This window comes from Sander lucioperca, chromosome 8, assembly GCF_008315115.2.
Source record: "Sander lucioperca isolate FBNREF2018 chromosome 8, SLUC_FBN_1.2, whole genome shotgun sequence".
NCBI classification, from domain to species: domain Eukaryota; kingdom Metazoa; phylum Chordata; class Actinopteri; order Perciformes; family Percidae; genus Sander; species Sander lucioperca.
In genome coordinates this window covers 31,823,068-31,837,902 of record NC_050180.1, presented here as the reverse complement: position 1 = coordinate 31,837,902, position 14,835 = coordinate 31,823,068, and the positions used below count along the sequence as shown (strand labels likewise).

Genomic DNA, 14,835 nt, shown 5'->3' with positions numbered 1-14,835 from the left:
GCCCCTCACCTGAGACCACTTTGCCTTGAGAGACCCTACAAGGAGCACAAAGCTCCAGACAACACAGCCCTCAGGTTCATAAGGACACACAAACCTCTCCACCACGATAAGGTGATGGTTTCCAGAGAGGCAGTAATAAATAAAAGTAATAAACTCATCGAAAATATGTACTGAAGTAAAAGTGGAAGTAGGAGAAAAAAATAATACAGATACAGCCTTTTAGTACTTAAGTACAGTAGTAAAGTAGTTCTACTTCATTACTATACATCTCTGCAGACTGGCCAGTTCATTAAGTACTGTAGTACATCTCCTCATTATGTACTGCACCAGACTGGCCAGTTCATTAAGTACTGCAGTAAAGCTCCTCCTCATGTTCTGCACCAGACTGGCCAGTTCTTGCGGTTATTGTTGCCATCCTGTACCTGTCCCGCAGGTGTGATATTCGGATGTACCAATCCTATGCAGGTGTTGTTACACATGGTCTGCCACTGCAAGGATGATCAGCTGTGCTTCCTGTAGCACTGTCTTAGGCGCCTCACAGTAGGGACATTGCAATATATTGCCCTGGCCACATCTGCTGTCCTCATCTGCTGTCCTCATGCCTCCTTGCACCATGCCTAAGGCATGTTCACGCAGATTAGCAAGGACCCTGGGCGTCTTTCTTTTGGTGTTTTTCAGAGTCAGTAGAAGTGTCTCTTTACTTTCCTAATTATCTTTTAACTGTAATCTTAATTGCCTACCGCCCTAAGCTGTTATTGTCTTTTCGACCATTCAACAGGTGCATATTCATTAATTGTTTATGGTTCATTGAAGAAGCATGGAAAACATTATTTAAACCCTTTACAATGAAGATCTCTAAAGTTATTTTGATTTTTACAAAAGTATCTTTAAAATACAGTGTCCTGAAAAAGGGCAGTTTCTTTTTTTCTTTTTTTCATTCGTCATCTCATAGGGATGAGTATCCCATTTTTCACTTCTGTGAATAAACAACTTTTTATCATCTCTTTCTGCTTAATCCTAACCCTAGTTTATCCCTCTGACCTTAATTAATCCCTCCATTCCTGACCCTAACCACAGATGCAACACCTTTCTGGCCAGTTCATTTGCAACACAATCAGGGGGGGTTGTGCACTTTAAATAGTTGTTTAATGTTCAGTTTACTTAAAATACATGTATTTGTTAGGTTAAAATGTTATTTTCAAGTAAAGTCCATGTAATTGTGTCTATTGTTACCTGTAAAAAATATGAATGTGTTGATAAATCCCAAAACATTTAATTTAAGTGAATTAGGATTGCAATACTTGTTACATCCTGAAGACGGCAGTATAAAACACCAGCTGCCATTTAAACCAAAAAAGGAGAAGAAGACTGAGATGCGTCAGACTGCGCATGCGTATAGCTTTGAACTCCTGACCTGACCCCGCCTGACCCTCCTTCGGTTAATTTCGGTAATTCTGTCGGAAAAGTTGCAGTTGGTGTTTGGTGTCTCATTTGGAAAAGGTAGGAGGACATTTTCTTTAACTCGAACCTGTTTTGTAATATTTTCATGTTGAGCATGATTGTACTTTGTGATGCAAACTGCTGTAAAAGCAGGTGGGTCTTCGACAAGGGGGTAAGCGTCTCCTCACAACCCGAACCTCCTATGGCGCCATTTTGATGCTAATAAGCACTCACCCCCCATTAGCATTCCATTGACTGCCATTCATTTTGACGTCACTTTGACAGTGAATAACTTTACATCGGAAGCGTTTAAAGACTTTATTTGTCCATTGTTTATTTCTAAAGAAACACGACAATGTATAAAGGGCTCCATTACCTTGTACCTCACGTTATGGCTCCGTAGCAGACGTTTTTGTAAAAATAGGCTAACGATTGTGTCATAACCACGGGATTTACTGTCGCATAGTAGAGGAATTACCGTATAGTACAGGAGAAGCTCGCAGGCAGTTTCGACTTACATTAGCTGTTTAAGTTTAATTACTAATGTTAACTAGCATTTTAGTTAGCAATAATTAGCCTGTGTCTATGTTATCTCCTTACATATACCTACACTCTCTGTCTCTGCAAGATTGGGAATGATTGAGATTTCTCTTGGCACAGCTACCAGAAGACTTACAACCTTCAGACAGGTTGCTCACGTCACATTTACGTCGTCTCTCTCAGTTGGAGGCTGCGCAGTAACGCTCGGCGCTCATCGGAAAAGTGCTTCTAATGGCCTTCACTGGTCTCCGTCCAGAGCAACGGGATCTGTTGGTCCACTCTTATACTGTCTATGGTCTTCGACATGTTCGCTAGCAAACTTAGCTAGCTAGCTAACGTTAGCTGTATGACCCATGTTGGTTTGCTGTTTATCCAGCAGGGCGCCGCTTAGCTAGCTATATCTAACGTGTGTAGTGTTTCTAAACTTGAATTTAGTGCTGGTGGCCCAATGTAATTAGCTCAGTTTAGCGGTTAGCTCCGGTCAACTCGAGTGGAGCAGAGGGAGAGGGTGAACAACCAGAAAAATGACGTTCAGGGTCGCTTCCACAGTGGTGTGGCCGCGGCGCTTTCGCTGTTTATTAGAACAGGTAATCCGGCAGGCCACAACACCACAAGCAGCATGCTGCTACTAACGTTAGTCTCTGAGCCTGAAGTGAATGTTGTGGCTGTGTCATGCTCGCTGCGCGCTAAACTTTCTGCATTTAGCTAATACAGATAAACAATAGAAAAGGTGCCCATTTGTGGACCTGACTTATTTGTGGTGAATTTGAAAGTTTACTTTGCACATTTATTTAGAGTATAAAACATATAGCCACCCCAGCCAAATCATTAGTTATTTTTTCATTATTTTTTAATCGGGTTGAGTGTGTGAAATTCATGCTAGGGAATGATGTAAAAGCAGGCTTTAAGGACATTTTTGTCATATTGTAGCTCAGCAACACTATGTAACTACAGCTCGCGCTACCCGTTGCTTCGGTCCCCCTACAGGTTGTCTCATTAGAACTACAGCTGCAGCTAAAAGTTGCATAGTGTTGCTTTAAATACCATGTAAAATGTGCCCCAATAATTAATCAGCTAACACCTTTATACTAGGGGTGCACCGATCCGATATTGGTATCGGATTTCGGCCTCGATATTAAAAAAATAGCTGGTCCAGATCCAGTTGCATTTTTTTTTTCCTCCGTTGCAGCACCGGGACCCCTGTTAACTGCGTACCCTTCTCACTCATGGTAGTAACTTTATAACACAATAATTAATAACCCACAACTAACTCTCTTTAAAAGGATAAAACACCATAGCATATAACAATTTGTGACTTCAACAGTTTCTAACGCTAATAATTTTACAAATTTACAACTGTAGCTACACTGCCCAACGGCATGCTGGGTAACATTATAGCTGCTAGCATAGCTAGCCAGGTAGCATAACAGTCTGTTAAACAGTCTGGGAGAGGCTCCGGTCGGTACTACAAGAACCGAGAAGAAAGTTAGTTAGAGGATGAAGGAAGACCGGAGATACACCAGAATAACGTGTGCTCAAGAGAGGAGCCATCTGTTGTTCCGAAGTTTTTTGTTTCTAAAATATCGGACATAATTTAGCCACTGTTGCTGCCCGTCGCTCTAACGTTACCATAACGTTACCGTGCTAACGTTACTGTGCTAACATTAAAGACATGTCACTTCAAGCATGCAGCGGAGCAACATTATGAACGCAATCCACCTACGGTCCCGCTACAGACCGTTGAGAAAGACGGGTTCAGAGCAATGATTAAAACACTGGATTTAAGATGTCTTGCCTCGCTGAAATACGTCAGCCAACCTACTAACATAATTCAAACAGCGAAGGAGGCTGACAGCGGAGCTACGTTCAGTCGCCCACTACAACCACACTACAACCTAACTTACCTGTGGCCAAGGTAGTGTTTATACAACTAGCTTACAACTATTTGGTTTGGAAAGGGAAACAGTAGTTGATGGCTTCTGTTAATATGTTGAATTTCAGATCCTGGCTGGGATAGCCTTTGTCAGCTCCCTCCTTATTGATGTGTTATAGCTGGACTACGGAGCTTGTATGTGGTACGAGAACATAGAAAAACCTTTTTAATGAGGTATTACTAAAATAATGAATGTTGACTGTTTTAGTAGGTACAATTAATGTAATTTGTGTTCGTGGACATGTTTTCAGATGGAGGCAGAATTTGTCTTACTACTACTACTCCCCTTCTCTCAAAGTTCCTTACACAACTTGACCAACGCAATGAGCAGCTCATGAAAGTGTTGAAGAACAAAGGAGGCTCTGCAGGGAGGATAATCAGGATCATTATGGCCCCAATGACACAGGTATGTTTTGCTGTTGGTAGAAAATATTATGGAATTATAAGTTGATGTTGACTAGTGAATCTGACTGACTAGACAGTATCTGTGAATGCACCCTTAAGAGTAGATATAAAGTTGGGTTTTGATAGTTGCCTGAACAGCAACTCTTGTGCTTCTTTCAAATTATTTTTTATTTGCAGCCACCTCTGAATATAAACACAGATCAGTCACTGTAGCTGTGTTTAGGGATCAAATGTATTGAAATTTGGAATGAGAAACAGAAGTTTGCTTCTCAACATACAGCGCTGATCACACAAACAATTGACGCCGGTTTTCGGGTTTATCTATTAGTGAGTGTTGTGAAAAGGTAAGGGACAAAAACTTCAGTTTTTGTACGTGAAAGAGATTTAAAACAAACAAGATTCTTTACTGTTTTTTTCTTTCCCTTCCCTGTTAAATGTGGACATCTACAAAGTGGTGGTAACCTTGTTTGAGATGTCATCCAATTAACATGTTTATAGAAATGTGAGGTGTGGGTTTGTGTACGCATTATTGTATTAAACTTGTACATCTAGAGTTTTTTTTTCGTACATTATTATTGATGATGGTGATAATTTTACTTCCAGTTAATTACTGAGGTTGTAGTGGGTGTTGGCGGTGTACAGTTTTAATGTACAAACGTTTTAGTATTATTATTGTCTACCTACATGAGAATATTAGGAACACAATGTAAACAAAAACTGAAAATATCTAAGTATAGTTAAAGAGAATCTATAGCAGAGCTGTTGGACTGCATTAGATTGCCCTACCTAATAAAGTGCTTGGTCAATGTTTATTAAATAATGTAAATGATAAAAATGATCTCTAGTTTGTTACAATCACCCAGCATTACTTCATCTTATTATTTATACACATACTGTTTAAGGTGTGATGCTATTAAAATTATTATATACAGGAAATCTGAATTGCGTAGGTAAAACATTTTTTAATATAATTGTTTTTCTCCTTGCTCTTGCTCCTCTGTAAAGGAAGCCGATGGTACAGCTGTTGAGAGGGAGCTTGAGAAGTCACCTTTGGTATCTACAGCATCAATGTTAAGGGAGGTGATACCACCACTCCTCCAGCCGATGTTGGAATTGTGATTGAGGGTGGTGAAGTTCTGCACGACTTTGGAGACTTTTCTCTGCATGTGCCCTCAGTTATCCTAACAGACTGAAAGCCTTCTTTAGTACTTCAAAAAGACTCTCAACCAAGGTACAGCTGCTCAAGAACAAACTGTATGAATGAGACAATCACTGATTTGGATGCTGAATGTTCCATAGAACAGGAGACATATTTTGGGCTGAAACTGAATAAAATTATTACCTGTTTGAAAATAGAGCAGAGAAACTTCACTTGAGTAAAAACAACTAATTGTTTTGCAAACTTTTGAAAAACTTTTACCATACATGAAAAGTGGTAGAGAAGTGATGTAGAATTGAGAGACCATGCTGCGCAAAAATGGTTGATATATAACTATGGATATTTTGTGGATGTTTTAACACTAAGCTGCATCAAAAACAACTGCAAGGAAGTTCAATCATCAGACCATCTTTCATATACCCGTTAAAGAAATACTACTTTAACAGGGAGTAGATGTTTGTTAAAGTGTTAACATCTAAAATAAAGTTTCCAGTGGCAAGGCTGTTAGATGGAGAGACTATTATTTTGTTGTAAACAAATTTGAAAACTGTAAAAAGTTTTTTTAAAAAGTGTGAATTATTTATTAATTTGCTATCAATCAGTCGACTAATATTTGCAGCTGTAATTCCATGTGTTACAAATGTGTACATGCATTTAAATGTTACTTTATTGTATACAATGTTACTGTAGTGTATAGAATTGCACCAAAATGTTACTGAATCACTGCTGTGTTGGTGAATAAAGGAAATAAGAAAACTATGTTGGGTTCATTTGTGTGGAACCGGTTGACAAACTTGAATTATGTCAAAGTAAATAGTAAAACTTATAGTAGATGAAAACCTAATGTTTTCATTAACTGAACTTAAATGTATTATTTAATGACTACAAATAAGATATATGCTGAATTGACAAATGTAAATTAAATTGCAACCCATCAGATTTCACGTAATTTTTAAAACTTAAATTTTTCTCTGTCCTATGTTTACACTGTACATGTAGCTGCAATTATCTGATGAAATGTAGCTAATCCTGTATTTTTAAATGATCTATTTAAAGCACTATGAAGTCCTTTTGGCAAGAATATATAGACAAGAAATGTTACACAGGGATCAAATATGAATGGCATTAACTGAAATGGTTAAAACTGAGTTTGTCCCTGAGCTGAAAAGGAACGTAATGATTTTATGTTGTATCAGAAACACAGAAGCTGATGTTTTTCTATAGTGGAAACATACATACACTTACATAAAAGTGTGGCTCTTTAGGGGCATCTTTTTTCTTTGTGAAACAGGAGCCCAGCAGGCCTGTAATTTCAGTTTGCAACAAAACTGACACAAATCACGGAGATGATCCTGTGACCAAACATAGTAACATAAATACAAAGCTTTAGGAGCTCTTTTGTTGTTGGGTTAAAATCTTTCGCTTCCCTGGAAAAAAGTGTCAGTGAATTTAAAGTTTGCATTAAACTGGGTGATTACATAAAAACAGTATATAGTATGGTCAGAGCTGTATAAAGTACTAGAGACCCAGACTTGAGTAAAAGTACAAGTGCTCTATCAAAAAAGTGACTTGAGTAGAAGTAGAAGTGCTCTTTAAGCACAGCACTTAAATAGAAGTACTAAAGTATTCAACATTTTTTGTACTTGAGTATTGCAAGTAGTTTATTTTAAAATTTACTACTCAAGTACTGAAAGTAAAAGTACAATTATTGTGTTATTTAGTTATTAAAGGAAGCAGTCAAAAGTTTGAATACCATATTGTTTTTTTTTTTATTATGTCAAATGTTTAGCCAAGGCTGTAGCCAAAGGAATTAACAAATATTAAATATATTACATTAAAAATAACAAATATTAACAAATACTGAAATAAAATGTACAATTATCACACTGTGGGCAAGTAAAATGAACATCCTCTCCAGCACAGTAACGATTAAAGCCCCAAAAAACGTATCACACACTAACATGTGTGATGAACAGGAAAGTTAGCAAGCTTCACATCACAGGGTCAAACGGTTAACATTCAGGACTCACTGCAGACTCAAACAACTCAGGAATAGCTTAATCTGCTGCAACAACAGCTAAATAGAAAGAATACAAACTTACATCGTCTCTGACTTCTGAAGAGGCGACCGTAATGAAAAGAAACACGACGCGATCTCGGGGATTTCTTACGTAATTAACGTACGTAACTAACGTACACACACTGTAACCTACACAGTCTCCGTAGCGTGAGGAATTCACAACAGTAACGAGTAACGATGCAGCACATAAAAAATCTATCGGAGTAAAAGTATGTCATTCATTGAAAATATGTACTCAAGTAAAAGTGGAAGTAGGAGAAAAAAATAATACTCCAGTAGAGTACAGATACAGCCTTTTAGTACTTAAGTAGAGTAGTGAAGTAGTTCTACTTCGTTACTATACAGCTCTGAGTATGGTCAGAGACTTGGTCAGAGAGGAAAAATACACAACAAGCAAAAGCTGAAGCACAGATCTTTCATTTGTTGTTCATCCAAAATTTAGACTTAAAGACTGGAAAGCATATGTTCACTTTCTGTATTTGATATTTCACTCACTGAACAGCATTCAATCCTTTGTCCTTAGACCAAGTCTGATCTCAGTCCCTCCACAGCCTCTCTACAGTATGTTGGCCTCACAGGAGCCAGGCTGCAGTATCTGAAGAGTAACAATGTTTTTAACTGCTTTTCTAAACCAGGGGTACAAGAAGGCATAGATCACAGGGTTTAGACAAGAGTTTAAATATAACAGATATATTACAAAGGATGAAGAGACACTGACCCAGTCATCACCTACAATCAAGAGACAGTAATATGGGCTTAAACATATTAGGAACACAACTACAAGAACACCAAGATTCCTGGCTGCTTTCAGCTCTGATTTCTTTGCCTTTGGAGTCACTGAAAGCTGGAGTGTGACAGCTGTAATGTGAGAGCGCATGGCACGAGCCTGAGACACAGCCACGGCAAATACTCTCAGATACAGAGCTACGATGACAGTAAAAGGAACAATAAAGCTCAAAACAAGGTCTACAGCTATTACGATATCGTCAATGATAAACACACATTCTCCGTAGCAGGAATTATACATCCCTGGTTGTGTCAAGTCATCCTTCACAAAGAATAAGCTGTAGCTAACACTATAGAGCCAACACAAATAAACACAGAATTTAACTCTATTCACAGTGATTCTGGTGGTGTAATGCAGAGGGTCACAAATAGCCACATAACGCTCAAATGATATGAGCATCATGTTACCTACTGAGGCAACGGTAACAATGGCAGAAAGATAATTATAAAGAGAACACACAATGTCACCGAGAAACCAGCAGGTTGTATTTCGGATGCTTTCTGCGGGCATCACCACAAGGCCCACGAGAAAGTCTGCGACAGCCAGAGAGAGGAGGAGGATGTTGGTGGGTGTGTGGAGCTGCCTGGAGGAAAAGAGAAAAGCATCATTAAACCAACAAGTCCTCATCTAAATGACTTTCTTTCTGAAACAATGGAAACAATCATTCTACTAATAACATTATCAATGGCTCCCTCAAGTGTCCCAGTAAGCCCTGACACAGACATCAAGCCAGCATGCACAATACCAGGACCCTGAAACTGACACAAAGTATCCATATATCTAAAACTTCAATTGTTGAGACATTAATCTTTGCCTGAAGTGGGAGACTGAGATAATGACGAGCAGGTTGAGAGCTACAGTGATCAGACAGATGGAGGAAAGCAAAATGTGAATGAGCAACACTTCAAACAAAGGAGATGTCAGCTTCCTGCAGGATGTGTTGAAGAGTTGTGGAAAGCAGAGCTCTGCTCCGTCCTGTGTCTCCATGATCAGTGGGAGGAGAGAGAAGCTGCAGCTCTCTGCTTCGAACTCTGTCGTACAACTGATTTATCTCTTTCTACTGTTGTCACCACCCCTCACTTTCTCCCTCTCAGTCCCTGTTGGACACTAATGTCCTTCCTTCCTTCCTTCCTTGCTTTACACATCACAACGTCATTTATCTACACTTTTTCTCTGTTCTTCTACAAACCTTTCAATAAATTGTACTTCTCACTCCTCCGGTGTTCTCCCTTTCTGTCAATCTTTTGTTACCCCCCCATTTCAGAGCTCGAACAAGCTGAACACATGCAACAGCCTGGAGCAGGTATTTACACTTTTATCTTTAGTCAGTTGGGCATAGTCAGATAATTCAGTTTATTTCAAGTTTACCAAACCCTTAAGTCTTCAAACGCTTCCTAGTGTGCAACCCATGCCATGCAGTGATAAAAAAAGACACAAACAATCAAAATTTCCCAGATGAAAGGGAAAATTCTATCATCCTGGAGATCCCAGATCACAGATGACAGGTGGGGTCAATTTGCAACTGGAACCGAGAAAGTCTGATTACATTCTCTGTTCCATTTTTAAGAGGAGCAGGGTGTGTAATCTGATGCAAAGCATTCTCATGAATGCATTCATATGATATCTTACGTAAATACGGCTACCATTGACTGCCGACCATGTCACATGACAGTTAGATTTGAGGTGAGTTGGATAAGTATAGATGACAAAAGGTGAGTATCATCCTGCGACAACAGTTAAGTTTAGACACCCAAATGACTGGTTATGATTTTTTTTTAAAGATTGTGGTTTGGGTTAACACACTAGTCCCCTTAAAGGAGAATTCCGGCCAATTTTTACGTTAATCTTGATCGCTATAGCTACGCGAGTACTTCGATAGAAAAAAACCCGACCCGAATCAGTGCAGGTAACACGGAGAAGCTGCAGCTATGTACTACAAGCGTCCCCTGAGCTAAAACGGCAGTGGTCGGGGCAAGTTTTAGAGTGCCTTTGTGCCTCTTAACAGACACAAAATGCAATTAATATGTCTGTGCCACATGAACAGGGCCCTTACGTGTCAACAAGATACGTTAACGGCTAACGGCTATCAGCTAGCAGGGCAAGCTAGCTACCGGCAGGATCGAGACAGGGACCAGGGTAGGTGAATTTAAACAATGTCTGAGTTGAAAACGCATCTTGTTGACACGTTTAATGTGCATCTGACATCACCTTATTTTCCTCTGCTGATTTATGTTCTGTGGTTGACAAATCTGGCATCTTTTTTTAAATTTTTGTTTAGACCTACTAGTGTGTTGTCTTTGCATATTAGGCGGCATAGTAGCCTTAGACATGCTCATTTTATTTAATGTAGAAAAATTTAAACCATGGCAGTCTTAAATTACAAATCAAACACTTTATTTCAATAGAAACAAATGAAGGCTTAAAATATCTCACTTTGCATGTAATGAGTCTATATAATATATTAGTTTCACCTTTAATGTTGAATTAGGGACTGTTCGTTATTTAATTAAGAGGCCATCGGAGGAGTTTTGTGGCCTCTACCCTAAAAAGACCTAACCCTCACTAATTTTTCTATGACCCTCCCCTTGCGTGCAAGTTTGCACTTAGCAAAGAAGTACAGATACCATTTGATTTTTACAGTCATGATGTACAGGAGTTAACCTCTGCATTCTCATCTTACACGTCACACTCTTCTATTATGGTGTGGTGGCCATTTCAGTAGATTTACTCACTGACGTTGTGGAAACACAATAAGCATGGAAACTAAATGCAAACTTCATGCATTACTGCATTACTTCAGATACTAAGTTCCTCCTCTAGTAAACTGGTATTCATATGAAATAAAACAATAAAACATTGAGACCATTCAGCAAAGGACACTGGTTGCTATGGACTTGTCACTAGGCTTCGTCATTGTAATATTTTAACACATAGGTAAAGGTGCCGAAGCTTAACATTATATTACAAAACACATATGTTTATTTTTAAAGCAGATTTAAATTACATTGTAACAATTTAACAATTCGCCCTTATGAAATCCAATCGCAGCACGGCTGTTTTGGAACGCAATAGACAGACGGCGGAGGAATGCCCCGACACTTAAATTCAACTAAAATGTAACAGTGAACAATCAGTGTTAGACCTACAGTCTGTTGAGATGCCTCTCCTAACTCACCATAAAACATTAAGACACGTTGAGAAAAAAGATCCATATTTTGCCATAATCCAATGACATGGAAAAAAAGTAATCCACAGCGATCAGTAGATCCACAAAAAGGGTCACGGTGTATCCAGCAAGGCCGATACGAGCGTCACATTCACCAGCCAGCTCCGAACAGGTGAACGAGGCCTCTCCACTTCGCCATTTAAACAAAGTGGAATAAACGTATAAAAGTCCAAATCTACACAAAACCCGCAATCAATTAGTAAGCTGACATCACATGTATATACATGGCATTTAGGAATTCTTTATTGCAAGGTTGGCACTGCAAGATGTCCAGACTAGTGCAACAGTAAGTTTTGTTTTTTGTGTCCTGCTGCTCCCATCGTCAGCCAGGTAATATTTTTTTTTACTAAAGCAGTATATGAAATCTGATGTATTATCTACCACCATTTAGTTGTTTTGTGTTATTTAAAATATTTATGAAATATCTGGTCATGCCAGACGTAATTATTCCACTCATTTTTTAAACAATGCAATTACCCGTTTGAGCCACCAGGAGGCAGTGCTCCTCCTGCCCCCCCAGCAAACTCCACGTATGCGGTCAGATCCCTTCGGCTAGAGGGCCGAGACTGAGAGCTACATGGATAAATATCCACCAACTTTGAAATTTTGCTCTTTTCATAAATAAAAAAGTTGGGTTCCCCCCCCCCCAGACTAAAAATGTTGGGTGACCCTCCCCTCAACAAAGAATAAAAAGACATGACCCTCCCCTATTTTCCTCCGGTGGTCCATTACATAAATACCGAGTGGTCCCTTACTGAAATAAATGAACTATTGCACAATATTCAAATTTTCTGAGTTTCACCTGTATGTACAAATGGTTCATGAGAACAGCCTTCTCACAGATATGGCCTACTTGGCCTACTGACAATCATACATCGTCTGCAGCAGGAATTAGTCCCAATATAGGCAAACACAGATAACTCTTCTCACAGTGCTTATATGAGACAAGGAGGATTACAACAAAAGCAGCCTGTAGTCACTGTCTGAAGACCTGGAACGAAACAAAAGCATCTCCTGTCATTTGTTTGAATGGAAACATTCCAGCTGTCATACTTAAATATGCCAATGTAAAAAACAGAACAGGTGCACATGCATGGCCACAGTTCATTACTCGTGTATGCATATTCTTTAAATGATCTATCATAATGGTAAGTGCTGCAAACTGCATTTATAGGTACTCGCACCATGCGGTTAAACTTGACCAAGGCCTGTTCAAACCAGGGTCGATTCTAGGATTTTCCAAGTGGGGTGGCACGGGGGGACCTATAATCAGTAGAATACAGCATAGAAGTTCTGCTTAGAAATATGGGAAATGTTGGATAGGATAGAACAACAATGTTATTCTGCTGAATAAAACATCACAGTCATTATTTATTTCACTTGTTAACATTTTAACCAATTTGTATCCGAATACAATATACATTTTCTATAGACTCAGTCTGACACTTAAGAGAAAAACAATTCCAGTCCTGGTTCCATGGTATCCAAAGTTTGGATAGTTGTCATGGAAACATTAATTGTTCATGTAACAAGGGCTGGGAAGATGGGCAGAACAGGCAGCCAAGTGACGGACTCTGATCCAATGGAAATCACAATTGTCAGACTGACAGCACTAACCCAATGGATTGGGTTAGGGGGTTTAGGGTTAGGGTTAAAGGATGGCAGCAGATTGCATTGCATGGTGCCACCCCATGACCCCCTCCTAGCCCCGCCCTTGGTTCACATTGAAATCCCTCTGACCCTCAGGGAGGTGTCCTTAAACGTATAGCTTTTGAGGGGATTCAATTCAGTTTTGCTACGGCTTGCATTATACTTTTTACACCTGGAGCCGGTTGCCTGAAATGTTCAGGAATATATCCTGCATTGGGTCATTTGTGAATGAGAGCAAGGATCGATAGGCTATTTAACTATAAAGTTGCAACATTGCAGGGATAAGTATGTAAACGGTTACATCTGTCTGACAAAAGACGCTGTTACGTGGATTTAGTAGTTATAGTAGTTTTGTTTAAATTGACAAGTTAACCATGTGTTTAAAATTGCGACTGTTTCACAACCAACACATTCTCACTCCCATCGCGTAAAATGCGGACGCTTGATCAGGTGCCTTTGGCGTTGTTTTTGACGTTAAAAGTCTCCTTTAGCCTCATATCTAAACGTGCTTTATCTAAACGCGTTTGGTCGGGACTATTGGCGTCACTTTTGACGCAGTTAGGTTAAGGAAAAGGTCGTGGGTGGGCTTACGTTTCCATGACACGAGGGAAGAACGGGACGGTTCGGTTTAGGAAAAGAAGAACGGATGGTTGGGTTTATTAAAAGAAGAACGGGACGGTTGGGTTTAGGAAACGTGACACATGGGACACGATCCCCGGTCTCTTGGGTGAAAGCCCTGTGTTATTTGACCCATCCACCACCCCAACCAACATCCCTATGCGAAGTTTCGGCTTTTCATACTACTCGCTACCATAGTCGCTCTTAATGCTACGTACGTGCGTTCTACAAACACGCTGAAGGGCCCCATTGCCCAAACATCCGTATTTTACGAGTTCGGAGTGAGAACGGGTTGTCACAACGTATGCCTGTTGCTGGAACGAGGGCGTGTAATCCAGGAGAAAATAGGTTTCCCTCAAACGTACTTGTGAATGCAGTTTAGTTGTATGGGAACGTAACTTTTTAGGAGATGGTTGTTACAAAACTGCATCATAGCAAAAGAGCTTCTTTTTATGGTTTTGTTGCTGCATTTATTTATCTCTCATTACTAAGCACATTCAATAAGGGACTGTTCGTTATTTAATTAAGAGGCCACCGGAGGAGTTTTGTGGCCTCTAACCTAAAAAGACGTGACCCTCTCCTCGTCACTAATAATTTTCCTATGACCCTCCAAAATGATTTGAAAAAGAGGAATGACCCTCCCCTTGCGTGCAAGTTTGCACTTAGCAAAGAAGTACAGATTCTGCTTGATTTTTACAGCCATGATGTGCAGCAGTTAACCTCTGCTTTCTCATCTTACACATCCCACTCCTCTGTTATGGTGTGGTGGCCATTTCAGTAGATTTATTCACTAACATAGTTGTGGAAACACAATAAGCACTGGAAACTAAATGCACACTTCATGCATCACTGCATTACTTCAAATACTAAGTTCCTCCTCTAGTAAACTAGTATTCATATGAAATAAAACAATAAGACATTGAGACCATTCATCAAAGGACACTGGGATATAGGCTAACCAATTCAACACTGTTGCTATGGACTTGTCACTATCGTC

General features: G+C 39.5%; 1 protein-coding gene and 1 long non-coding RNA gene across 3 annotated transcripts; one reads left to right on the top strand and one right to left on the bottom strand.

Moving 5' to 3' along the window:
- Positions 1-1,140: 1,140 nt before the first annotated feature.
- LOC116054416 lies at positions 1,141-6,236 on the top strand. 2 transcript variants are annotated; one of them, XR_004106075.2, is made up of 4 exons: positions 1,141-1,500; positions 3,982-4,055; positions 4,165-4,319; positions 5,324-6,236. It is a non-coding gene; the product is annotated as an uncharacterized LOC116054416 (long non-coding RNA). The 2 variants fall into 2 exon arrangements; XR_004898162.1 differs by lacking the exons at positions 1,141-1,500; positions 3,982-4,055 and having other exon boundaries at positions 4,095-4,319.
- A 1,877-nt stretch (positions 6,237-8,113) lies between these two features.
- LOC116048889 (trace amine-associated receptor 13c-like) lies at positions 8,114-9,990 on the bottom strand. Its single transcript, XM_031298545.1, has 3 exons — positions 9,982-9,990; positions 9,159-9,319; positions 8,114-8,927 (listed from the first exon to the last, which is right to left on the bottom strand). Exons 1-3 carry the CDS (start codon positions 9,988-9,990, stop codon positions 8,114-8,116), a joined length of 984 nt encoding a protein of 327 aa, XP_031154405.1.
- Between the last annotated feature and the right edge of the window lie 4,845 nt (positions 9,991-14,835).